We start from the raw sequence: 26,877 nt of genomic DNA, 5'->3' as shown, positions 1-26,877 counted from the left end.
AGAAGCTTAAAAAAGTAGGGAAAATTCGCCATGATTTGAGTTTTAGCAATCCTGTTAGTTAGGTCTTCGGCTACACTAACTACATTACCCAAAAGGCAATGCGGGGTACCAGGAAGTAGGTCTGACGTTTCCGTAGTCACCGTGAGATTGGTTCGCCGTTTGTTTCTTGCACCGGAGAAGAGCGGCGTCGAGACGTACTAGAAAGATTTGGGCATCTCCCTCCTCAAAAACCTTTACCATAAAATGAAACAATTAATCCACTCTGCCAATCTTAAAATCCACTCCATTACGACTATCTTGCTGGTAAGCATCATATTCTTCATATTCGGACTTGCCGTCAGCTACCAGATGAAGCTAATGTTAGCCAAGTGACTTCTGCTGAGGTGTTAGCATTAGCTAACCGATGAAGGTCTGTGGCTGGACGCTTAGTGTTTGGTGTGGTAAGGGTGATCCTCAGCCAGCTCACTCACTATAGGTATGAGAGATAAAGGGAACTTTCAACGAGGAGATATTTTGACTGGATTTATTTATTTTGTTCCAGACTCTACTCTTAGTGTGCTTTGTCAACGTCGTATAGGCTGTTTATGGTTTATATAAAATGCACTTTTATATAAACCATTACGGAGCTGGCAAAAGAGAAGTGCTTTGCTTCCATTTTAATTTTGTCCCAAAATATGGTCCATTGAAAACGTGGTGTATCATCATGTAGTGAACATCAGTCAACATTCAGCTATCTTAGCTCGTTTCTAGCACAAACTAACTTGCTAATTGCAAGATGGGCTTGCTTATGTATTATTGTTTGCTTCGTTGCAAAATGCCTAGTGGCTGCTGCACACACAGAAAGTTATTCGCGAACTCTGCGGTTTAATGTGTGACAGTGTTTGATGGTCGCCGGTTGGTAAATTCCTCTGTTGTGGCTAATTCTCATTGGCTGACAACCCGGAAGTGAAGAAAGCGCAGGTCGGCCTGAAATGAAAACTTCTTGCTGATCTGCCAAGCAGTAGAGTTTACTGGTCTGGAGTTGACAAACGTGTAATTTGAGAAGCTCTGCAAAAAGTGTGTGCAACCTGGAAAGTTGAAAATGCAGAACTGATGGTTATGGTGAAGGAGAGGTGCCATTTGTGTGTGATTGTCCTGTGTTTTTTACTTTAATTAATTTTTTAAATTTTATGGCTATTTTATTTGCTTTTATGTAAAGCGCTTTGTGCTTTCAGTTGGAATGAAAGGTGCTATACAAATAAATAAAGTTGGAGTTTGAATTGATGGTAAAACATAATACCTGAACGATAAAGACAGTTATAGATGAAACCGTTGGGCTTTTAAGCAAACAATGAAGCTGTCTTTAAACAGTATAAATTCTTCAAGGATGGTCACTTTGTGAATGCTTCACTCTTGTTATATCCTGTTTGAAGAGGATCTTTAGTCACCACATGTCACACAAGTCTTTTGTTTGCTGTGGTCTTGCTGCTTTGTGTCTGAATGCTTTTTTTGGCTATGTTGTACTAAACTTTTGACAAAGTATGTTAAAAAACACAACAAAGAGGGATTACGCAGTCCAGTTTGTTTTTACCTTCCAAATGTCAAAATAACTTTAATATTCCTATTTTAAATATTCTATTAATTGTAAAACCTTTGTTGCTTTTTTTTATTTTTAGTTCACAGTTTTTGTCAATAGTCTTTTTATTCTCACTGACGGAGACTGGCATTGTTCTACGTAAAGAAAAACTCATTTACACACTGTAAGAATTTTTTTTAAAACATATTTTTGTGACGCTTATACCATAACTTTTTACTTGTAATGAAGTATACAAGCAGCTCATTTCTTAAAAAAATAAACAGTATTCCAACAAAAAGGTGAATTTACTATAAGACTCAAAATTTCAGTTTGTCATTTTACATGCATGTGAGTTGATAATATGGTGAAAGTTCTGTTCACATTTGCATGTGCACACACTCACAGGTTTCCTGTAAATAATTGGGCTGTGTTGGAAATAGGTAGCTCCACAGGCAGAGAAAAGGTGACATTGTTTATTGTATATTAAGCTTGTGACTAGTATAGAAAAACGTCAAAATGAGGACCTGGAGACAATGGGGAGTCAACAGATCTCTGTCCTGCTACTTTTCCTAATGACAGGTTTAGGATCAGATTATATCCCTGCTGTTTTATGACTAAACTTTTCTAAAGAGCGAATAACGTACACTGACTATGGGGGATGATTTCCCCCATTTTCTTGGGGCTGATCTAATCTAATGGCTGATCTAATTTCTGCACTTCCTCTGTACAAGTTGGTGTAAAGCAGCTGAATCATCCAAATGATTGTCTGTCTTATGTTTAAACTGCCAGCTCATCTAACTCCTTTGTGCTTGTAGGTAATGGGCCTCTCTTCTCCTGGACAAGCAGAAATCGTCAGTTTGGAATCTTCAAACATTGATGACGTCCTAAGTAAGGCGCTACAATTAGCTGATCAGTGTGGCTAAAACATTTTTAGTCAGATGACTATTGTTGGGCTATATAAATAAAATTGAATTAAAATAAATAATTCATGTCATTATAATATTGTATGAACTACTTTAACATTGCATATTATGTTCTTACAGGCATAATTTGCTGCCCACATAAATAATTTAACGAGAACTTTTTGACAGATCAGTATTGGATTGTTAGATCATTATTTCATTACGTTTAACATTTCTCGGAGTAAAAAACGTTTAAGTACATTTGATGATTTTGTTTTCTGATAACCAAAAACCCCAGGATCTATGCGTACTACAGCAATTAGTTTTTTAGCAAACATAGAATTTTTACTGTTTTACTGAATGTTTAGGGCTTGTATACAAATAATTTTTCCTGTTTGTGGTCGTCCTTACAGATGAAGCTGGGGTGGCGTTGGTTAATTTTTATGCTGACTGGTAAGGTGTTTTTTTATTTATTTATTTATTTATTTATTTATTTAATTTGTTAATGACATTTATAATGATTTTGAAACCTAATTTCTACACAGTGATTTAACACTGACTTTGTTTTGAATGGAGGTACTGATAGTTGTTTGCCAAATGAACTCTGAAGTCTTTTTAAAAATGTGCTTTAGCGAAGTCAAGAATCTCTATGTAATCAAACTAAGTCGAGTGTTTGAAATAGTTTTGCTGTCAAACTTTCCACAGGTGTAGGTTCAGCCAGATGCTGCATCCAATCTTTGAGGAGGCGTCAAACATCGTGAGAGAGGAGTTCCCCGATACTAAACAGGTGGTGTTTGCTCGTGTTGACTGCGACCAGCATTGTGAGTTTTACCGAATAATTTCGTCCGTTCTGTCTCACTTCTTTGTAAAACACAGACCTGTCCCTGTTGTTGTGTCAAAACTAACACATTCTAAATGAGAAGTATAAACTAACGTTTTTGGGCCGAATTCCCAAGACTAGTCTGCTTTATGTAGATTTCATTCTTGGCATCCAGCTGAATTTCAGGTTTCTCAGGGTTCTCACGTTGTGACGTCACAAAGTGAAGAACCGCGCTTTTCAGGAAGAGTCTGCTCTGCCAGCACCGCCCCCAGGCTAACACACACACGCAGTTTCTCTGCTGAGCTAGCGGTGTTTGGCAAAAACTCTTTCCTTTCATATTCACAATATGCACATCCATCTATGCAAAAGTTCAGATGCTGTTTGTTTTTGTGGACGACACATCGAACCGCTGCCAAGGCCGGCTCTAGGTTGACGTCATGAAATGGGAGAGAAAGCTGGTGTCTCAGAGATCCAGTCGTCTTACTTCTGAGTAGTAAATGAGCTGCAAAAATAACTTGTATTTCATTCAAAAAATCGTTCTCTAGTGTGCCAAGGGTAATATATTATCATATATATGGGTATAGTTTACTCTGGAAGGCTTGGGAAAAGCATGATATAGGCACTATAATGTGTTTGTGCATGACACACCTGGGGTTGAAGATCCCCAATCCACCTTCTGTTCTCCATGAACATTGTCATCACAACATTCTGATCAGCGCTTGGCATTTGTGCTGTAGTTTCATTCTTTTAGAATCCAGAGTCCAGAAAATGAAGAACTACAGCATAAAAAGACATTACACTTAAATACCAAATATTCTGGCATCTAGAAATTGAAAGCAGCTCTCGATCATGGTGGTTGATGAGCCGTTTTTGGCTCTATGATAGATTTGCTATGTAGATCACATGTGTCACACTCAAGGCCCGGGGGCCAAATGAGGCCCGCCATGTCAGTTTATGAGGCCCGTGAGAGCGTAAAAGTTTTTAAATTCTTAAAATAAAAAATTTCTTTAGTTGATTACATATTGTTTATGTGTAGCTGCTGTTGTAATTATTCTATGTTTTCAGGTCTATATGCAGACAAATTGTTGTCATCAAACCATCAGATGGATGCAAGGCTGTGTGGAGCCTTTTTTTGTAAAACGTTACACATGTAATACACGTTCTTTCTAGCTCAGTTTTATGTTATTTTTTCTTTATTCATTTGGACAGTTTGATTGTGGGTTTTAACAACCGGACAAAATTTTAAAGGATTAATGCTGGAGTAACAAGCAAACATGTGTTTTCTATGCAACTGTAATTCTCACTTTAAACAGTTATAAATAATGAGTTTTTTAACATTAAGGAATAATTACATTTATTTTTCATTACATTTAGTTACATGTATATATCTGGCCCTTTGAGGACAACCACTATGCTGATGTGGCCCTTGGTGAAAATGAGTTTGACACCCCTGATGTTGAATGACAATAAACAATCTTTGTAGTTTCTCAGACGACAGATTCCAGATAATATATAGTTGCTGATAGTTACTTGAATGAAGTAACATTTGTTTGAGTTGCTAGATCTTTAAATCAACTACGTTTTAGAAATGGTTCTACAAACACAGTCTTACAAAGTAAACTATTACTTTACATGTTGCTGTCAGTTTGTGTGTTTATGTGACTACATAAGCTACCAGCTGTTGTCTAGAAAAGGCAAATGCAGCCCTAAGACCTGTTTAGTTTCATTTTTAACTTTAATACTTTAATACGTAGTTGTAAATAAGCTTTGTAGTTGAAATGTAGGACATTAAATGCAAAACCGCACACGGGTGTGCACACACAGACATGCAGGGGTTTTGCTTTCACTTCCTGCTTTTCCAACGAAGCATTCATATCTTTAAAATAATACATGTGGAAATAAAAAGTTTTCAAATGTTTTTTATTTTTACAGAATATTCCTGTAGACAAGCATAAATAATGGTGTGAAATGAATGTATGTTATTCAAAACAAATGAAACTTTGAAATAGGCAATAGCTGAGTCAAAAAAGGATGAAAATACTACATAAAGCAACAGTACAAACTTATTTCACATCCGTTTCTTTGGAACCTTAAATATTTACTCATCAACTCATGCAGAAAAACACACGAGCTTGCATTTGCCAGTACTTTCACTAGTTCAGTTTTTCATATCTGCCACCTGCATGCTGTTTGAGGCTAAGTGGTGGCGAGTGGAAGACTATCATTTAAATTAGATTGAACAATGTCAGAGTTGGATACCATTGCTTTAAAGATATGTTTATCAGCTTTATTTTTTTTTTAGCAGAAATGTGTTGGTTCATTCTATCACATGCATAAGACCTCAAAGACACATCCACTTGCCCTAAACAGTAGATATGTTTGTAATTATATCAAAACCATTCTTCTTATCAATTTAGTTCATCTCTGTGTAATTATATAAATTTCAACGTAGCATCTACGTAGCAGCATTTCCGCCTTCTGCGGACCTCCTTCAGACTTTTGTGTGACTGCGGTTGTCATGGAGGCAACACAGCGACAGAAGGAGGCGTTGCCTTGGGCACTCCAGAATGAGGCAGGCGCACGAGAGGGGATGCGCGGGAGAGGAAAAAGGAAGGCTGCTCGGCCGGCTTATGTGCTCTCGCTGAGTTTTGAATGAGGAAGTGTTTGCAAACGTTGTGCTGTACTAACAGTCTTATCCAAGCAAAGAAATAAACGGCTTCTAGCTTGTTTTAGAGCAACGGTGTCCCGCTTGATTAGTTACCGCTTGCGTCCCGACCGGGACCGGAAATAACGAAGCCTGAGGCTGAAAGGTACGACGCTGATGGGGCTCCAGCTGTCCTCGAACAGCAAAATCAGCGCACAAAAGCACCTTAATAGGTCATATGATCTCAGTTGGTGGTGTTCTGGGTTGACGTCACTGACGTACGACTCGCATTTACTGGGGAATATCCGATCTGTCTGCTCACATGGCACACGCAAATGCACGTATCCGATTCATATCCGATTTATTTCCACATATGAATGAGGCCTGAATCCATGCGGTTTTGTCCTGCTTACACGTTCACCGGTCATATCCGATCTGTGCCACATGAGAGGAATAAATCGGAATTGGGTCACTTGAACCATGCAGTGTAAATGGGGCCTTACAGATCTACAGCCAATGTTTATGACTGATTTGGTTTATAGCTCGCACTGCATGTGACCATTCTTTCATCTCCTTTTTCCTGTTGGGCCTGTTTGCTGGATTGTCAATAGGTATGTGAAGGTGTATTTAAATTGAACATCAAATTGTTTAGTATCATAGCCTTGTGAATTAAAATTGTGTAAAAGTGCTTTGCTGCACTAAAAGGAGAAGTGTGGTTGATCAGTGATGTTGGTTTAGAGCAGGACTCCAGGCCTCGGGGGTAGGTGTTGCTGCATGTTTTCCAGATATTGGTGCCTCTACTCACAGTTGATTACTTAAATCAGGTGTGTCCAGCAAATTAGAACATGCCAGAGCAGGGTATGTTGGAAAAAGGAATGCAGCCTTCAACCCCAACTCCTGGTTTAAAGACATAAGGGCCTTGCAGAAAAGACAGCCGGAGATAGCAGAGCTGAAGATGTTGAGGTTGTCTTGGAAGTGGCTAGGATACATTAGATCAGGAATGAATACATCGGAGGGACCGTTCATGCTAGATGTTTCGAAGATAAATTCAGAGAATCAGATGGAGATGGTTTAGGTGTGTTTAGAATAGGAGTGTGGGTAGAGTAGATGTTGGAGTTAAAAACTACTAGGAAGGAGGCCTGGTGGGGAGGACCAAACAGGAAGTTCATGGATTAGTCAGGAGGGCATGAGGATAGTTGAAGAGAGTGAGGAGTATTTGGTTGACTGATTTTTTTTTTCCTGAAGGGTTCAGCCAATAAAAAGGAAACCTGCTGGATGTCTATTGCTGGAAAATATGTAGCTTGTCATCCTGGAGAGAGTTTGGATACAGAGATGTATCAAGATTGTGCAAACAGTGGTAATCCCATATCTCCAGTCTGTGACCTAACTCTGCACTTCAAGAAGGCAACAATAACTGACAAGTTAGGAGTTTGTGGAGTTTAAGAAGATGGAATGGCGTTCCACCAGCATTTACCTCAATACCTGTGGGATCAAGGAAAAGATGCTGTCTGTCTGCGTGACCAGGCTGACCTTAGATCAGGGCTGCTTGAAGAATGGAAGCCTATCCCACTGCAATGTGTGACCATGCTGCAGCTGTTGTGCCTTTTTATGGTTCTATGAAATATAATTGTCGAATATGAAATGGTTAAATTGCAATAATCTATTCCACGAAGCGAGATGTGACAGCAGTATCAGCCGTTTGGCCAAAAGAGTTTTCCCGGTGCAACACTGCAATGAAATTTTTAACCAAACAAGCCATTAAAAAAAAACCTTTTTGTGCTAAGTTTTATTACAAGGACCCAATAAAAGCCCACGTGTCTTCTCAAACTGTATTTGATGCACATATGCACACAAAGATGCCCGTTACTCCAAAGCCCGGGCACAACACCACCAGCCCTTTTGAGATAAAGCAAATTAAAGAGAATTATTGATGACCTGCAAACTGTTTGAAGACTAATGACAAAACTGCTGCTTCCTGTGAAGACTGTAGGCTTAGAGACTCCCCACGGAGAGATTGACACCTGCCACACATACACACACACTCATTTAGTGTGTGCAGAGAGAATATTTACTCTTGGCGGGAGGCCGCTTTCATGTGGGAGATCAGAGCTCAGAGCTGACTGAGGGCAGCCTTTGCAGACTAAGGTTTAACTGCCATCTCTGCCACTGCTTTGCTTCTCATCCACCCATCCCCCTGTGCTCTACTCCTCTTCTTGCTCTTCATTAATTGATTAGTCTTTCTTTGCTTAAATCCTCCTTCTCCTTTTTCTGCTTCCCGATGCAGCGGACATTGCTCAGCGTTACCGGATCACCAAGTATCCAACTCTAAAGTTGTTCCGCAACGGGATGATGATGAAGAGGGAATACAGGGGTCAGAGGTCAGTGACGGCAATTGCTGACTTCATCCGCCAGCAGCAGGTCGATCCAGTAAAAGAAGTACACTCGCTGGAGGAAGTTATTTCAGTAGATGTAAGTGTTTAAAAAAGAACACTCTAGTAGACATGCCTATTTAATTAAACAATAATTATTTACCTTCTTATTTGTTTTCAATTCCTTTTAACAGAGAAGCAGGAGAAACATAATTGGTTTCTTTGAAAAAAAGGACTCCAATAACTATCACACTTTTGAAAAAGTTGCGAACATCCTTCGAGATGACTGCACATTTTTAGCTGCTATCGGGTAAGAAAACCCACGCCTTGATCCAGATTTGCACCCGTCATCTCCTCAAGGCCGTTCTACTCACAATTGAGTTCTTCCTTTTTGCAGTGAAGTATCAGCGTCTGAGCGTTTCAGTGGAGACAACGTCATCTACAAGCCTGTGGGTGAGAGCGCCCCTGACATGGTCTACCTCGGCTCCCTCACGAACTTTGACTTGTCCTACGCATGGACGCAGGACAAGTGTGTTCCTCTTGTAAGAGAGATCACCTTTGAAAACGGAGAGGTTTGTAGCCGGTTTTCAGCCTTACTGACTACATTTTGAGGGTTGGTGCATGTAGTAACACTGTCCATCTACTGACTCTCAAAAGAGCCAAATGCGGTTTTCCTCAATCTTTGGTATATTTGTGTCCTCTCCAGGAGCTGACTGAGGAGGGACTCCCCTTCCTTATTTTATTCCACGTTAAAGAGGACACCGAAAGCTTAGAGAAGTTTCAACATGAAGTAGCTCGCCAACTCATCAGTGAAAAAGGTACGAGAGTGACTTTTTGTAGTATTTCTTGTAGCACTGAGTAGAAGTAGGGCTAATGTCTTGTGTCCTGCGCAGGGTCCATAAACTTCCTTCATGCAGACTGCGATAAATTCCGACATCCTCTGCTCCACATCCAGAAAACTCCAGCCGACTGTCCTGTCATTGCTATAGACTCGTTCAGACACATGTATGTCTTTCCTGACTTCAAAGACCTCGCGTAAGTATGCAGGTTATTTGAATGATCCCAACAAACTTGTTACAAATCAAATGGGAAGATTGAAGAGTAAAAATGTTTTAGAAAATACTTCTCTCTTGTTCGTTTTTATGCAGCACAAAACTTCCCATATAAAAATGAAGCCTTCTCACAAATTCTCAAAATTCAATGTAATTATCCACATTTTAATCAGTAACACGGGATTCTCTTGAATATTTTTGAGACATTATTGCCCAATAAGCCACATAATAAATCACCCACCTGCATGCGTAATTGTTCATAATAGAATTTCTTTGTCATAAAATAAAATGAATTTTGTTGCACACACAGGCTCCATAATCCACTGTGCTCCCGACAACGGAGAAATGTCACACCTCCTAAAATCTGTCCTTTATGAATGGGCCAGGACACCGGAGCTAATGTGACATGATTTGGCACGTGCAATAAGTGCTAAACTAATCCAGTCTAATCTAATTTAATCTTATTTATTTCCCACCACCACTTGGCCTTCCCCACTCCCATTGCAATCAGGGCCTGATCAGATAGACAGAAGCCCGGAGGACTGACTAGCCCTCCACAACCTAATTACATCACATCAACATTGCATGTAGCACACAGCTTGCAATTACATTAGCACAGGGTATGTTGTGTATATATATATGTGCATTTTTGTTTGCTAGTCTGCTTTTTCCTGAAACATGGGATTATGACCGGTTACCAGCAGTGCCTCTGTGTTATGACAGTAAACTTTGGTCTGTTGTGAGTGACAACGCTGAGCAGAGCAGATCCGGATTTTGATGCGTATCGTTAGCTGACGTGTCTAGATGGGACTAAGATCTTTTGCTGCTTGAAAATATATGTTCTTTCTCATTGTAACACTTAAATTGAACTCGTTGACTGAATAAAGCAAATGCTTACACTTAGACAACACTTTGTGGGAATATTAAATTGTTAATTGGATGGTTTGCTTTTTTCACCTGCAACTTTTTTTTAGACTTAAAGGAAGCAAAGACGTTTGCTGCAAGATTGTTTTCTAAAAACTCCCAATAGGTGGGATTTTGACTCAAATTAGGCAGGGATTTTTCTGTTAGATTTGATTGGTTAGGATATCCCTCTGAATCCTAGTAGATGGTCAACATTTAGATACATGTTTGTGTTTTTTTGCAGTGTTCCCGGTAAGCTGAGACAGTTTGTTCTGGACCTTCACTCTGGTAAGCTTCACCGGGAGTTTCACCACGGTCCAGATCCGACAGATTCCACGCCAGGACAGGTCAGTGGGTAGAATGGGCTCCCACTGTGAGTAAGGGATTTTTGTGATGGTAACACATTTGATTTTTCTTCTTAGGAGGAAAATGAAGCAGCCAGCAGTCCTCCAGAGAGCTCGTTTCAGAAGCTAGCGCCCAGCGAGACTCGCTACACTATTCTCAGAAGGGACCGGGATGAGCTGTGAAGGAAACAGCCTGTCGGAGATCCTGGGACTCAGTGCCACACGCCGGGTTAGGAGGGGGTTAGGGTTGGGACAGGTTAGCGGTACAGAGCAGTGACCCCCTTATTGGAGATAGAGAAGATGAGGATGACGAAGAAGGATCAGAAGAAAACGACATTAACAGAAGAGGAGAGTGCAGTCCACAATACAACCATGTTGGAATAATCTATATTTTCATAAGTCTTTCATATAGTTTTTACTTTGATTTAAGAGGAACAGGGATAAAAGAGAAAATGTTCTCGGCCTGTGTGATGGGAGGGTATTAAGACAAAAAAAAAGTTTACTTTTATTTTTTTGATCTTGTAAATATGTTTGTGCTGCATTGGAATCACATTATTGGTCTAAATTAAAATGCACAGTTTTCTTTATTTAATTCCTTTTCATTACTCTTATGTCAGAAAAGCAAAAGGAACATTGTCCTCACTCCATTTGTATGGTTTTTAAACATGTGGGTGGTCCTGCTTGTCTAATGTGTCTTGTTAAGTCTCACCGACCCTATGGGTGCATCTCAATAAGACCAATTCTAGTCTTAATTCATTTTTATAGCACAAGTTTTGACAAATATGCATGTCTGAAGTAGCTTTACCTCCGTATCTTCTACTAACACAAAATGTTTAGAAAGTACTTTGGAAAGCCTCAACTGTTGCAGCTCGATACAAAAGATAAAGCAATTTCAGCGCCTCCCTCCTATTGAGATGCAACCCCTTCCCTCCTTGACCTGTTGGTATCACGGCTGTGGACGCCATCTCTGACGCTACTTATGGGTTATTTTTTTTTTTTTTAATAGTTCTGAACTTGAACAGATTCCAGTAGTCTGTCATCACCAGTGAACAGGAACTGTTTAAGTGTCCAAATGTTGAGTGTTTGCTTTATGTCCTCAATGGAACACGTCAAAGCAGCAAAGTTCAACTAAGCCAGAAACACAACCAAGCTCTTCATGAAGCCTGGTGGTGGCAGCATCATGCTGTGAGGCAGATCCTGAGTGAGTGACAGCGGAAGAGGCGGACAGAGCTCCAACCCTTCTCACCTTTAAATATCATTTTTAATAAGCTGTAACCTCAGCACATTGTTTTTGTTTTTTACTTAAATCATTAATATGCCTGCAAACAAAAAACATTATTTTGACCCAATTAGATGTGAAGAAACTGATAAAATGATCAATATTTAAAGGTGAATTCTTTTCATTTTCAATGCTAAAAAACTGTTTGTGTTTAATATGATCTTGAAATCAAAATGGGAATTTATTCTTTTTTTGTGGGAAAGTGGAGGGGGGGGGGGGGGGGCAAATGGTGAAAGATGAAGTCTGAAGCGACATGTTTGCAAACCCATGTGTATTGTTCCATCCAGCACCACAGACACCTGTGACATAGCAGCCCACTTACAGAGTCCTGATGGGAGTTTGATGCTCTTTTAAAAACGGTCATCTCAGAGAACAACGGGTTGACAAGTACATTAAAAACCATTTTACAGATGTTGTCTTATGCGTTTTGTTTTTAAAAAAAAACAATCTTTTCAGGTATTTCCTGTTTTGTTAGCTGGACAGCACAGAGACTTCTTTGATTTGATGAAATACAGTTCATTAAGATGTCTGAACATTGGCACTTAGTGAGACTATTTTTTGTAGTACTATAAGAATAAGGTGTTAAATCATAAAGCGGCATAATCACTGTCCTCATATACACCATTACAGCCATTTCAGTTCATTTCTACAGACAGGAATGGAGGCATTTGTAAACCAAGTAGATTAGTAATCTGGAAATAAGTGAATATGGAATATTACTAAAAATATATATTTTTTGGAGACACATTTGAACATTTTAGTAGTACTCTAGTCAGTTAAAAATAAATAAGCTGAATATCTGAAGTGAATGACACTTCATATATATTTGGCCTTTTCATTTGAAGTTAAGGCTGTAGTTGCTGGACAGAGCTCAGCATAAACGTTCCCTCTACCGACATTTCCCAGCTGTCATTGCTGCTTTCGGTTGGTGGGGTCATTCATCCACGCCTTGCTGTCCTTCGTGCGGCGGCTCCGTCACTTGCTTCATCTGTTTGTCCACTTGAGCTCGGCGGTTCTTCTGGACCAGGTTGCCTCCAGCAAAGCCCAGGGCGCCCCCTCCGAGGGCAGCAGCCACCCCAGCCACTTTGAACCCAGCCAGCAGGCCAAGCGGCCCTCCCAAAACGCCGCCCAGCAGCGCCCCAGCGACCGGCAGCACCGCCAACTTGTAGCCCACCGCCTTGCAATCCAAGGAAGAAGAGACATGTTAGTGGGATTCAACAAACGGGCCTTTTCAGAGGCGTTCTGCATGCATGTATCCCTTCATGATCACACATCAGCCCACACCAGGTGGAAGGAAAAAAGCCACACAAACAAGCCTGCATCTATAAACAGACGCTTGCAGAGCGCCATCAAAGCCTTTTCATTATCTTCATATAGGAGAAATCAGAGAGATGTGGCCTGTGTGTTATTACAGCTGTTATCATCAGAGTCGAAGGTGCTCTTTGCTGATGGCAATTAATGACTGATTTCCAGACCATCCTTACACACACACGGAGACACTCACTTGATTAACACCTCACCATTAAATTAACGTAGTTCAAAAGCTGGCATTGCTCGTCCCAAACCCCCGTGGCAGTTGAGGGAATTTTAATTTCATCTGAGCGGAGTTAAAAGGAGTCTGCGTATGGTGGTGAGGAAACTGGGGGAGCTGTGTGGCTACGAATGTGTGCATTTGTGTGTAATGCAGTTTGACCTGATGACAGATTACAAGTGTTCAAACATGTTGGAACATCTAACGTCCTTCTCATCTAGTTTATCTCGTTGCCCCTTCATCTGATGAGCAGCCCAACTCATCCAGCAGTGACCTTACAGGGAGGATGCCCTCCTGTTTGCCTGGCCATGTAGGTACATTTCATTAACAGAAGAAGAGATTTTAAATCTATTTAGAATACATTTTATAATTACTAAACTAAAAGTTTAGCTCGTTATAAATGTAAAAAAAAAGCTTTTTCCCTCGAGGCAAAATAGCCAATTCGCATTTTCTTTTGTTTGTCTCAAAAAGTCTAAAACCACATAGTAAAATACAAATTGAAAAAAGACATTCGGAAATAAGTATTTTAGATTTCAATATTAAAAAAGAACTTCAGTGCTTCTCGAGAGGAAAATGTTTGGTTAGTTTGGGTTTATTCATCCAGAATTTTGTAACCTAAAATATTTAATTTTAAAAGGTGTAATTTTCTGTCAGAAACAAAACAATAACAACTTTTAAATTATTATTTATATGTGTGACCCAGAAAGGTTTACAGGGGGTTAAGAAGATGGATGGATGGATTAATGATCCATCCATCACAACTGGAATCACTGTAACACAAAAAAGCAGATATTATGATGTACAATAAAAAAAGGATTTTTTTTTGTTTTACACAATTTGAAACTATAAAATGCAAATGGTATAAATAAAATGTGTGTACTTTCAATTACAAATAGGAAAAATGTCATTTTAATCAAACAACTAAAATAATTTAATTAAAACTGAAAACAGACTATAAGAAGATGTTTAGATTCACCAAGTTTTGTTTCTGTTTGTGTTTTTTAGCGCTAAACTGACTAAATACGATGGAAATATATAGATTTTGTCACTGGAGCATTTTTCCACATATTTTTTCATATACTGCCAATTAATTTTTGTTTAAGTATCAGCAGCTAAAAAGAAGGTTAATTTAAAAAGTAGTTTCTTATTTTTATGAACAACATTTTGGCCACGAAGGTGAAAAAGTTGTTTCAAAACGTAACCCTCTTACAGTTTTGTTTGTGTACTTTTATTATTGAAACTGCTTTTCTGTGTGTTCTATTCAAATATTGTAAGCCAAAACAGAAAGATGGCTTCATTCTTGAATCTGAAAAGTATAAGGTCATAGTTCAAAACATCAAACGGTGGCAGAAAAACCTGTCAAGACCAAGAAAAATGCTGTTCCTAGTTGTTGCTCTTTAACTCTGGTGTGTTACCATTTCACTGATAACAGTCTCCTTTCTTCACATCTAGTTTCTGCAGTGTGGGGGCGAAACGAAACTCGAAAATAAACTGTAATCTGTTTTGTAGATTCACAGAGGGACACCTTTAACAACAGAGCAAGGCTCCAAAAGAAGTGGGGAGTCCTTTTGCATATTAGTGACAAAAAGTTCTTGTTTGCAGTGGGCAGCAAGTTCTCCACTGGACCCAACTAACAACAAAACCCCCAGAAAAAAACGATTACACAGTCATTTAAACCTCTCCTCAACAATTGCACAACACACACACAGACATGTAAACCCCCCTCTTTTCCAACCTCTATCACTCTCCCTACCCTCCGCTTCCCTCCTCGTCTCTCTATTTCCTTAATTGCAGCTTTCCTTCGTATTTGGGCGGATCAATAGGGACAAACGCTGTGGAATGGCTGGGAGGCAAAGTGCCATCGATCTCCCCATCTCCCAAACACCCCACGCACACGCATCGGATCATCGGCACATACACACACACACACACATTCGAAGATACACACCTTCCCCAGGCTCTTGGTTCCCTCCTCCACATTGGTTGAGGCTGTGTTGATGTTGTCCTCGATGCTGTCAATCTTCTCCTGCTGGGACTGAAGTAAGGGGGTCAGACTCGCAAAAGCGCACATTAACGCACACTCGCATTTGAGCGTTTACTGACATGATTTTTGGTGTGAGTGTGGGGCACCAGCCACCTGTTGGGAACAAAGATTGTTGTTTTTTTACCTTCAAATCTGTATTAAGTTAAAATGTGTGTGTGTGTGTGTGTGTGTGTGTGTGGAGGACACAATCAACACAGATTTCACAGGGGGTTAGTCGTACACTGAGAAAGTGTGTGTGCATGCGTCTAAATGTGTGACATTGTGTAAATCTCATGAAATATTCAGAGTGGCAGCTGTCTCTCTCCATATGAAGGTTGGTTGGACACAGTGACCAAACAAGAAGCACTTTCTCCTCTTCCTCCATTAAAAAAACCCAAAAAGCAAAAGTAGTCTTTGTCTCTTTCACCGGCTCTCCTCTGATCAAAAAATCAATTTCCCAAACTCACATTTTTATTTACTTCCCTTCATTTTAAGTTCATTCTCGTGGGAAAAAAAAACTTTGTTCATAGTGTTTAAAAACCACCTGCAGAAAAAAGATGAGCATCCTCATCTCTATACTCAGCTGTGCCCTTGTCTTAGCTTTCAAGTTGTACTTCTTCTCTATAGAAAAGAAACAATAAATAAATACAATTAAAAGAAGAGGAACATTTTTACACTGCACTTCAAAAACGAAATCTTAAAAAACGTAGTTTCAAGCAAAAATGTCTTTTAAAAATAATCTTATCAAGAACGTTCTAAAATAGCAAAATCAACTGTAGTTTAGGAAAACATGCCTTTGTGACTAGTATTTTTTCTGAAAATAAGAATACTTGGTAAGACCATTCTTCTTACCCCACTGGCAGTTTTTTCCCCTAAAATTTTCCAAATTGGAATTTTTTTTCCCCAATTCTTCAAATTTGAAGATTTTTTGACTTCTTTCAAAGGGGGGCTGTTTTTGCAGTCTGGCAGTGGTTATTCTAGGAAACACATGGCATCTCTGCTTTTAAAAGAGCTTAGAAAGAGAACAGCATTCTTAGATTTATTTGGAAAATACCTCTTCCCTTAATTTCATCTCCTTTTATTCAGAGCAAAAAAGGAGCAAAAACTCTCACTTTTTGAGTAAGAACCGTATATTCAAGAGTGCTTTATTTTAGTCGGAAGACTCCAAAGTAAAAAATACAAAGAGAGGGAACAAACATGACGCATAAACAGAAACAAACAAAAACACAACCACTCACTCAGTGTTTCCACTGTGGTTGTATTGGTCCCTAACGGCGTCTTTCCCCCTTGAGACGCTATAACATGTCTATGCTCTTTCTGCAGCCTCCTCTGCACAAACAAACATCTTCACTCTCTCCTTCACTGCTACTCTCCCTCACTCCCTGCTTTCCTCCTTTCATCCCTGAGGACAGAGTCATAATCTGAACCGTCTGTTCTCCACCTGCCGGTTGCATCCCTCGGTTCCCTGGCCTCCCCCTCCTGTGACAACCTGCTGTCTTCTTCCAAATCCGGTCCCTCCTCCCTCTCACTTCCTCCTCCCTCTCTCCCCTCGTCCTAGTCGAGGGCCCCTCGGGCCCCAGCAGTTCTCCTAAGCGGATCCGTCCCACCTCGTCTCAAAGGAACCTTAAGCAACTCCACCACAAACGCACACTACTTCATGGAGACAGTGTTGCCGAGCAGCCTCTGTGTTTGTTCACCGGGCAGACATGTGCATACAGAAGAGCACGCACTGTTAGAATGGGACAGAGGCAAAAAGGAATTCTCAGTGACTGACTGTACTTACATGGACGAGCAGAGAGAATTCGGTCACCAAGCTGCTCAGCTCCTTCAAGTCCTGAGGGGAGGGGCAAAAGGGCAATTAATTCATAATTAATAATAATATCTTCTTACAAGACAGAAAGAGAGGGCTTTGACCCATGACTGTTCTGTTTATCCATGTTAAAACACATACAGGTCACAGAGAAGATTAAGTAGCAAAGGAAGAAAAGAATTGAACTTGTTTCAGTTTGAAATGGTCAGTCTCTAAACAGTTCATGAAATTCAAACTGTGCCTAAATTCATTAAAGATGTTTTTATTGATGCCATGCTTGGATTTAAAAAAAAAACAAGAAGGAGAAGTTATGTAAAATGAGCAAATAAAACCCAGGAACTCACGTTATCCTGCATCTGAAAACTCTAGTCTAAAATCCTGATCTAGTCTAACAGTCTAAAATTCTTACCCTAGTGGTAGATTTTCTTTAAATAAGCAAAACAAACCTGCCAATGTGTCAGGAATTCTTATTTTAAGAAGACATTTCTAGTCACAAAGGCATGCTTTTCTCAAACTAAAATTATTTTTATTGCAAGACAGAAAATAAAACAAATTTTTTTGAAACAAGGATCTTTTAGCTTTCTAAGATGAGGTTTTCCAGAGTAACTTTTCTAACACAGAATCTAATACTTTATAATGTTTTTGTTTGTTTTAAGAGAAAAAAATCCTGTTGCTCTGGGTGATCTCACATAATAAAACCTCTCAGTTAAAGCTAATCTTTCCTACTTCACACGGCGATTCCTTTTTATTCCCCCCTAAGGAGAAGCAGGGAGTTGAAATAGAAGGGCTTTTACATGAGCAATGTTACATCCTGACATCTAACCTTCTTTAAAGTGAGTTGGGTTTTAAGTAATGAGTGCCACTACCCAACTAGCAAGACTGCACATGAAGCAAAAAGTTCAGAATCCAGCCATGCATACCCCTTCAAGGTTATCCCAGGATTCCGCTGCATTCTGATCTGCAGGGATTTCTGGAAGGTGGAGCTGACTTTGCCTTCCCGACTCTGCTTTGTCGCCCTCGTCATTAACGCTGTGGCAGTTGCTGGATGCACATCCAGGCTGCCGCGTAGTGAGCGTTGGTGAAGAGTCAGAGTGCAAAAGCAGAAAGTCTCTCGCGGCAGCTGAAGCTCTGTCCCTGACCGGCCTGACGAGCACGTCCAGAGCCGCGGCATCCTCCGCACGGACCCGGCCACACAGCTGCTCCATCTCTCTGATGTTAGCTCTCAGTTGCTGAGCGGAGAAGCAGAGGTTCTGTGTGAACGTTTCAGTGGGGTCGAGAAAATAAGCAATAAGGCATTTCAAAAGAATCATTGTGCTTGATTAAAGGAGAGACAAAGAGAAAACCAACATTTGTTTAGGGGTAGCCACCAGAAAAAATAGGTACAACTAAGAGATCAGGCCAATAGTCCAGCGAGAACTAACCTCACGCAACATAAAATCAAAACAAAAATGAATCTAGCTTTTAGAAAAATGGCTGCACAATTCACAAACAACTTACCTTACAGCAATGGCTTGCAGTAACAAGCTGAATATTATTTAAGTGTGAGTAATGTGGAATTTGTGCACACGTGTGGGTTGATGAGAGCTTAATCGGGTTTAGATATGAGGCTGGGGAACACAAGAAATGCCCTGAGGGTGACAGGAGGATTACATCCCAGCCACCGGCCCTACAGGCCGCATGACCAGGACTCAAGGGGGCGGCCCGCTGCCAATAACGTATTCTACTAATTACAAAACATAAATAAACATATAAACATATCCTTACATGCAAAAGCTATTAAAAAAATAACAACATATGGGAAGACAAAATGGAGTAAGGCCACAATCAAGAAATCATTAGGAATAAACAAAAATTAAATAAAAATAAGTGTTTTACTATTTAGGCTCCAGCAACTCCATGACCCCCAAAAGTGATGTAGCGGGTAAAGATGGATGGATGGATTTCACTATATTTTATAAACGATTTTTTTAAATATATACATATCTAAAGCATATATCCCCTTTTTTCCTGCTTTTATTTGTAAAACACTTTGCGTTTTTTTACCTGTGACGTGTTTTTGCTTTTTTCTACGCATAAAAGGTAAAGCTGGGGATTGTTTAAAACTTTTTCTTTTTTTATTTATTGCCGCTTTAGAAGAAACTACAGGATTTTCATTGTATCAGTTCATTATAGCAGTGTTCACTCCCTGTCTTCAAGAGCCAGATGAAGATGGATGGAACCTGGATTGAACCCCTCTGGTCTAACACATAGGTTCTAGTACACCTTTTTCAGGTTTACGTTATATATTTGTCACCTGTAAAGTTGATGACTACATTTGGATCCAACACGCCTGAAGCATCTGCAGAATTGTACAAATAAAGAAACAGAAACCTATCCCCAGGCTCAGAATGCAAGCTGTTGCTGAAGTGTTGAAGGTGAGACAACCTGGTCTTTTTGAAATTCTTCTCCTGGGCTTTACGTGCCGTTACACAAGAGGGGGAAAAATATCAATTATTGCGTTGGGTGAGAAATTGGAATCCATCTAGAGGGACAGTGAAATAAATACAACCTATGCATTAAAATATCAAAAAAATGTAATCAGGGAACAGAGAAAAAAAGTTATTTATGATTCCATCCGTCAGTTTGTGAATAAAAAAACATAAACTCTCTCACACACACGCACACACACACGTTCGGCCACAACTAAAGTAGAGGCAACAAACCCCTACTCTGGATTAACACCATGAAGACATGAGAAAGCACTCTCTGTGCGCCCCTGAGGTTTGTGGGGTGATGGTGAGAGGATAGGTGTGTGCCTGTTTAGAGTTATTTCACGTTCAGAAACACGGTGGCTCCCAGGCAACAACATCCCCTGAGGTGTTTCACACCAACCATGTGTACAAGCATGCAAGTACTTAAACACAAACACACATCTTTGAGGCTTAAAAAGGCTTTTTCCTGCCCAGATTTAAAAAATATATACATTTTTTGGTTTGAAAAATATTTGTAAAATCCTTTTATTATAATTTTGTTGTAAGTACTTTTCAGTGTTGTATCACTTCCTTTGCATCAGGTCTGCATAAGCTTTAAAAGTACAAAGAAAAATGACAGCTGCTTAGATTTGCTGCATGATCTTGAACTTGAACTGAGAATTCTGGGATGTTCTGACTTCCCAAGCACATTGACAGGCAATGTGTGTGTGTGTGCATGTGTGTGCGTGTGTCTGTCATCATGTTCATCATTATGTGTAGTGATTTATGAACTTAAAAATAATACCATTCAATGATCCAGTGCAATCATGTTAATGTGGTCCAATTCAATTCAAATTGATGTTTGAATATGGGCATTTGTGAGCACAGATATCCATATCAAACTAAAGGTTTTCTACAGTGAGATCGATTTTATGGAACATTAAATACATTTATGAGCTTGGAAATTGCGAAGCATAACTGAGTTAAATTCTACACAAAAAGGTTGCATCCCAACAGATTTATATGGTTGGAAACTCCTCCTCAATTTAAAATAAAAAAGTGCCTGAACTAAACGGAAATGTGAAAAAATGGTAGGGTAACTCTAAAAATGAGTGAAATGTGAGATTAAATTAAAACCTTTTAGCATTTAATTCTTAAAATATTTTGTTGAACTCTGTTCATGACAGCTGGACTAACTCCTATTAATGAACAGCACAAGGTACATCCTAAAGCTTTTGAGACCGCTGGACTACTTGATTCATTTATTTTTTGACAAATGCATTTTACTGCAGACAAACATCATTAATTTTGATTCTTCTTGTGTGACATATTTTATAGGACATTTGAGTGTCGGTCTTGACTTTAAATTACTTCCAAGACATATGATTGACTCTTCATTTGTTCTCTTGGATACTTTTTGCACCTTAATGGATAAAGGTACCAGTTTGCTGGCCTGACACCAGCCTTTGATCTTTCAGTGAGAAAAACATAAGAAAATCAGAAAATGTCATCTCAAGGCAAAGATAATTTACAGATGAACAGGAAACCTGTACAGACATGCATGCTGGGAAATTTAAAATGTAAACATCCACCCTTTATTTCATATGTTTACATACGGTTTTTGATTAGTTTAGAGAAACTAGTTGTACCTGAACAGTTCTGCTGGCATTAATATGCTCCTGATGGAGGCGATCCCATTGCTGGCTATGCTGGTACTGTAAATATTAAGGGGGGGAAAAAAACAAACACTTATACAACTGAGCTTTGGATGTGATCCTACGTCCAACCAGGTTTCAGCCGTCACCTTAAGTATGTTACTGTGGTGTTTCTGTAGCCGCTCCAGGTCTGTGGGTAGAGCCACTTTAATGAACTTGTGGATTGGAGCCTCCAGGCGCCTCAGTGTCAGCTTGTTGCCTTCCTCTGCCATGTGTCCTGCTGCGTAGTGCCCACAGCCAACACCTTTGTGCAACTCAAGACTCTCCACCTGCTCAGCTTTTTCTCACCGTGCCCACACACTGTAAATACCAGGAGAGCAGGGTTTTGGTAAATGTACAATTCAAATGGATAAATGAGTTGATACAAGCATAATAGTGGAGACATTGACACTCAACTTTGGGAGGTTTTCCTCATGGCATTGTCCTGTATCCATTGAGCAAAAACTAAGTCAAAGCTGTTACAGAGAATAAAGGCTGAATGTTGAACATACACATTTTTGTATGTTTGGTCATATTATGTGACTCCTGTAGGTCTATTTTATACATAGGATTTGTAGCAGGAACCAAAAATGCTGTTGATGTTTCCCAAACTACCACTGGCTGGAGACACTCTAAGACCTTAAATAACTGATTCTGATCTCGAGCCTTTCCTTTTCTAAACTCTGAGACATTCATTGGAAAAAAATAACTATAAATACCCTGTGACTTTCCAAAGGGATTCAGCAAGTTTTGAAGGTAAATGGATGGATATAAATGTTCCTCTCATTTCACACATATAATTAAATCAGTAAGCAACCTTTCATTTTTTGTCCATAGTCTGGGTAAAGTTAAAGTCACATTAGTTGTAATTGACAGGTCAGGTAGAACTGCAAAGATGGGTCGAATCAAACGCTGAGCGTCAAGCTTGATTGGCATTGGGTCCCAATTTTTAGGCATTGGTGTGGCCCAACTGTGGATACCAAACCTATAACTTTCCAGTTTCAGGAGTAGTGTGACACAAGAGATGCAGTAGTTCAAACTCATTTCCTGGATGTGCGTAGTTGGTGAAGAACTGACTTTAGCAGCTTTCCAGTCTTTCCGAATGCCTCCCAAATTTTATCTGCGTATCTTTTTTTAAACATTTTTTCCCCCAGTTGACTAACAGTCAGTGTGCTTGAAAAAAGCACTCTTTGAATCTCCTTGTGCAGAGGATCTGTGTCAGTGATCAGTTTCTGAACACCTGTGTAGTTCAAAGTCTTCCAAATGATAGATGACCAACTGATCTAGATTGACAGACCTTTTGAGGTGTTTAAATTAATTATCAATAAAGACTGTGACAGTCACAGCGGTTAATATGAAACTTTTCAAAAATATTCACATTTTATGTAGATTTGAATATGGGTTTTCATTGGCTGCAAAATTTATTAACCATTATTCCAGATGTTCGAATTTATTGAGATACATATGATATGAATAGTTCGAGACCCAATTTATAAAGAAGAGGTCCATTTGTTTAGAAATCATGAGATACTCTGACAACTCACTTTCCCAATAGTTGTCTTTATGAATTATGTCGGCTTGCGACCCACCTAGTGCAGGTCGAGTTAAAAATACATTTTTACGTTTAGCGAAACATGTTTTCATAAACGAAACATAATTCCATTACCTCCGTTTACTTCGGGCTGGTCTCAGACAGGAAGTGATATTGCATCACCGTCAGCTAACTCACTAACAGTACAGTTGCTGACACACAGTACGTGAAAAGTTTACCCGACAATTCAAAAAGGCAACAAAAAATAGTAAGCTTCTATCACGTATTATAGTATTAACAATACTGTAGCATGTAGGCAAAAATGACGTCATAAGATTAATAAAAAACAAGCAGCTGTGTAAGGCAACTTAACATAATTGCGGTTCCTTCTTCTTACCATTAACAAAACCCGTCGACGATATGATTTTCATCTATTAAATACCGTAATGACCCATCAAAAAATCTTAAATGTAGTTATGCAAATAAATGAAATACGTTTGAAGGTCTTTGTCGATTTTTGCTCTTCTGACAAGTTGTTTGTAAACAAAATCCTTCCCAGTGCATCTACGAAAAGTTTCCGACCTCAAACAGCAGTAGTGCACACATCTGTTCCCCACATTCAAAACTTTTCATTTTCTTCGGGGGAAAAAATTTAAGAATGTAAAAGCTTTCTGTGCCCTAATAATTCAAAGTTTTTATATAAATAAATAAATAAATAAATAAATAAATAAATAAATAAATAAATAAATATATATATATATATATATATATATATATATATATATATATATATATATATATATATATATATATATATATATATATATATATATATATATATATATATATGTTTTTTATAATTATATAAAAGAGAGCATTAACAATATATATATATATATAAAAATTGGGGACAGAAATTCCGTGTTGTAATTATGCAGCAACTATGAAAGCTGTTTTATCAATGCCTAAAAATAAAGTTTCCTTTACAAAAAAATAAGAAGAAGCTAAGAATCAATTTTCTCTAATTGTCCTCAATCCATAGGCTCAATTATGTATCCACACAGAAAGGACAACTTGGCTTGTCTGTAAACATTTTTCATCTTTATAACATATTATATGCTATTTTCACAAAGCTGCAATATTATGGATGTTGTAATATTGAGGACAACATCTATCTATATTAAAAAATTTACAGCTATTTTAGGAAAAGCGTGATAATGCTCTCTGTTAAAATTAATAATAATGGATTGAATTTTTCTGTGCTTTTCCAGACGCCCAAAATGCTTACACAGTGTATCTATTTATCATTCCCTCCTCATTCATACTTGGTGATGTTAAGCTGCAAATGTAGCGGACTGACAGAGGTGTTGCTGCCAACACGAACACGTGCCCACGTCCCCTCTGACCATCATTCATACTCGTTCACACAGCAGTGGAGCCACGCTAGAGGCGGGAAGGTGAAGTCTCCTGCCCAAGGACACAACAACAGTTGACTGGGAGAGTGGGGATTGAACCGCCAATTCCTTCGATCATTGCTCGACCTACTCAACCACCTGAGCCACTGCTGCCTAATTAGACATGTTTAAACCTTTCCTGACACATTTTTTGGAAAGTTATAGAAATGTACAGAGTTCATTGTACAAGAAGTTTTGTGGCTAGGTAACATTTGGTGCCAGAGGTGGGTGGGGTCTTTGCATTTAGTGTTTTACACAATATTTCCGAACTGCGGATCGTTGCCCTATGATACATGAAATGTGAAAATGACAAATGAAACTGTGGGACATTTTAAAATGTGACATTATCATGACAACCAGACAGTAAAAAAAAAAAACAAACCAAGCAATGTAAAGCTCCAGGTAATTTTTATGAAAAAAAACTCAAAGCAAACATGCCTCACAGTTTACTCTGTGGCTGATCACTCCCGTGGAACATTTCATTAAGTGAGATATTTTTGCCTGTGTTGACTTAGGAAGACCGAGGAAGACAGAGAATCGGGGTTCCCCCTCCTTTAGTCTGAGATCACTCTGTGTGAGTGGGCCTGTCCCATGTTTCCACTTATCTTCTTCAGCACTTTTTACCTTTGACATTTAGGCCAACCCCCACACACTCTTTTCCCCCAGCGGATGCTCCACACGAGGGGCCACAGCAAAAAGCACAGTCCCAGTTACAGGGGATTTCCCCAGGTACTAGCACATGTTGTGAGTCTGTGTCTGTGTGTGTTCTGTCCACTCTCAGGGGACTCCCAGACTTGCAGACTGAGGGGGAGGAACAAAACTGACAGCGAAAGTTTCAATAGCATCAAACATATTTTTCATCGTGTGTCTCCTATCAGTTTTACTATTAAAAAATGGCCGGAGAGTTTTCGTTGTTTTGAGCTGAACTCCATCACAATCACGAGAATCAACAGGTGGAGACTGAATCTTTAGGACTGGAATCCAAGTTTTCAGGAAATGAGTGGATGTAAGTCAGTGTAATGTCCTCTAATGGAACAGAAATACTCCCGTGTACACAGATCTAGGAGTGCTCAGGTGTTATTTGCTTCAGACTAATCCAGGAAGTTTGACAGCAGGAGTGGAAACCAGCAGGGAGCTCCAATCTCCTCCTGATTCTTCCTATTTTTGTGGCAGGTGTCATAAGTACATTCTAATGTCTATGTGGAAACAGATTTCATAGCAGACACCTTGTCATAGAAAGAGAGGCACAAGTATTACTAAACATAAGTGTTGAAGTTTCTTTCCTGTGCTCATTTGAGCGGTGACAGAGACAAACTGAAACAGCAAACTCTGTTCATTATGTCATTAACACTTTTGGGTTTTTTTTCCACAGGAGATTACAGTTTTCTGAAAAACAACCTAAATTTCTGTCTTTTTGTAACTATACAAGCACGGCGGGCACAAATGTAAGTCGTACAGAAGAATTATTTGGAGAGAAAATACATTTTTTGTACCCTGCACTATTTGAGAGGTTACTTCTGAATTCATTATTGTTGAGATGCAAAAAAAGAAGCTTATTTGAGTTCAAAAGAGAGGGCGAAAACTATAGTTTCAAAAATAGGTTTAGATGCAAAATTTTCCCAAACAAACAGTCTTTGGAAAATGTTAATAGGGTGCTGATAACAGATTGACTGTCAAGCAGATTTGTGATGTATACAGTAGTTGTAGAAAAGCTGCTTAGTTTTCTAACTGACCTATTAATACATATTAATCACTGACACACTGAATGATCCGAATTAGAGATAGCAGGCCTATGTTTACATTTTTTTGTCTCGGGGTGGGATTTTTTTTAGTTGCTTTTAGTCAGTGGCCAGTTTTAGTCCCTTTGTTTGGAGCAGGTACATGTCTATCAATATAAAATAAAATAGAGAATAGACTTACAGGAGTTACTAGTTTACCAAAATAAAGTCAATTTTCTTCATACTCACTTCACCCTGGCTCCGACAAGTCCAAAAACATGGTAACTGTGGCTCAGCAGTGAAACTCTGGCATCACTGCATGACCAACTGCAGCACAGAGTAATAGCATTGCAACTTTGTGGTTCTATGGAAAAAGTACCTACAGTAATTCAAGCTCCACTCGTCTATAATCAGAATAGAGTGATCACAAAAGACTGAATGATTTTAGATGTAATATGGAATTTTTGCCGGTTTACCTTAAATTGTCACCTAAACTCTACTACATAAATCTAAATAATAAAAAAATACTTAACTATTATTACTACTTATACTGGACCATTTTTGTAGATTTTTCTGAATAATCCATAAGTAAAATTAGATTTGAAACAAATTTGTAGAAAAAAATTTAACATTTTCTTTTTTGAAAAATAAGTAATTTCCTCTTCCTGGTATTATTACAAATTAAGCATCCGCAGCCAAACAAATAGCCGCTTTTAATGAGCGTGCATAATTGTTATGTGTGTTCTGATAGGACCTCTAATTAAGACTCAGGGTATCTGCTTCCCGTCAACATGGATC

The 26,877-nt window shown here is 39.0% G+C and overlaps 2 protein-coding genes across 4 annotated transcripts; one reads left to right on the top strand and one right to left on the bottom strand.

Moving 5' to 3' along the window:
* The first annotated feature begins 140 nt into the window (after nucleotides 1-140).
* On the top strand, nucleotides 141-12,279 carry erp44 (endoplasmic reticulum protein 44). The gene is made up of 11 exons (XM_004077868.4): nucleotides 141-303; nucleotides 2,371-2,443; nucleotides 2,871-2,910; nucleotides 3,163-3,278; nucleotides 8,206-8,390; nucleotides 8,485-8,600; nucleotides 8,688-8,862; nucleotides 8,997-9,108; nucleotides 9,184-9,325; nucleotides 10,490-10,592; nucleotides 10,668-12,279. Exons 1-11 carry the CDS (start codon nucleotides 244-246, stop codon nucleotides 10,770-10,772), a joined length of 1,227 nt encoding a protein of 408 aa, XP_004077916.1. The 5' UTR covers nucleotides 141-243; the 3' UTR covers nucleotides 10,773-12,279.
* Nucleotides 12,123-23,491, bottom strand: stx17 (syntaxin 17). Of its 3 annotated transcripts, none has more exons than XM_011485229.3 (7): nucleotides 23,043-23,491; nucleotides 21,487-21,697; nucleotides 21,332-21,397; nucleotides 18,153-18,461; nucleotides 17,206-17,256; nucleotides 15,348-15,434; nucleotides 12,123-13,045 (listed from the first exon to the last, which is right to left on the bottom strand). In XM_011485229.3, the coding sequence occupies exons 2-7, from the start codon at nucleotides 21,607-21,609 to the stop codon at nucleotides 12,803-12,805; spliced, it is 879 nt and encodes a 292-aa protein (XP_011483531.1). In that variant the 5' UTR covers nucleotides 21,610-21,697; nucleotides 23,043-23,491; the 3' UTR covers nucleotides 12,123-12,802. The 3 variants fall into 3 exon arrangements, with proteins under 3 accessions (XP_011483531.1, XP_004078161.1, XP_023819817.1); XM_004078113.4 differs by having other exon boundaries at nucleotides 23,305-23,491; XM_023964049.1 differs by lacking the exon at nucleotides 17,206-17,256 and having other exon boundaries at nucleotides 23,305-23,491.
* Nucleotides 23,492-26,877: the final 3,386 nt, after the last annotated feature.

This window comes from Oryzias latipes, chromosome 16 (genome assembly GCF_002234675.1).
Source record: "Oryzias latipes chromosome 16, ASM223467v1".
Taxonomy (NCBI): domain Eukaryota; kingdom Metazoa; phylum Chordata; class Actinopteri; order Beloniformes; family Adrianichthyidae; genus Oryzias; species Oryzias latipes.
The sequence above is the reverse complement of the archived record's forward strand: the minus strand, read 5'-3'. Positions and strand labels throughout refer to the sequence as shown.

What these genes read in the sequence shown, in the direction of transcription:
- erp44 (XM_004077868.4), top strand. Translation starts at nt 244, where the DNA reads ATGAAACAATTAATCCACTCTGCCAATCTTAAAATCCACTCCATTACG. An exon ending in ACATTTTTAGCTGCTATCGG is followed by an intron (nt 8,601 to 8,687) that starts GTAAGAAAACCC and finishes TCCTTTTTGCAG; the next exon opens with TGAAGTATCAGCGTCTGAGC. An exon ending in TCACCTTTGAAAACGGAGAG is followed by an intron (nt 8,863 to 8,996) that starts GTTTGTAGCCGG and finishes TGTCCTCTCCAG; the next exon opens with GAGCTGACTGAGGAGGGACT.
- stx17 (XM_011485229.3), bottom strand. Translation starts at nt 21,609, where the DNA reads ATGGCAGAGGAAGGCAACAAGCTGACACTGAGGCGCCTGGAGGCTCCA. An exon ending in ACCACAGTAACATACTTAAG is followed by an intron (nt 21,398 to 21,486) that starts GTGACGGCTGAA and finishes TAATATTTACAG; the next exon opens with TACCAGCATAGCCAGCAATG. An exon ending in GAACCAAGAGCCTGGGGAAG is followed by an intron (nt 13,046 to 15,347) that starts GTGTGTATCTTC and finishes TTGGATTGCAAG; the next exon opens with GCGGTGGGCTACAAGTTGGC.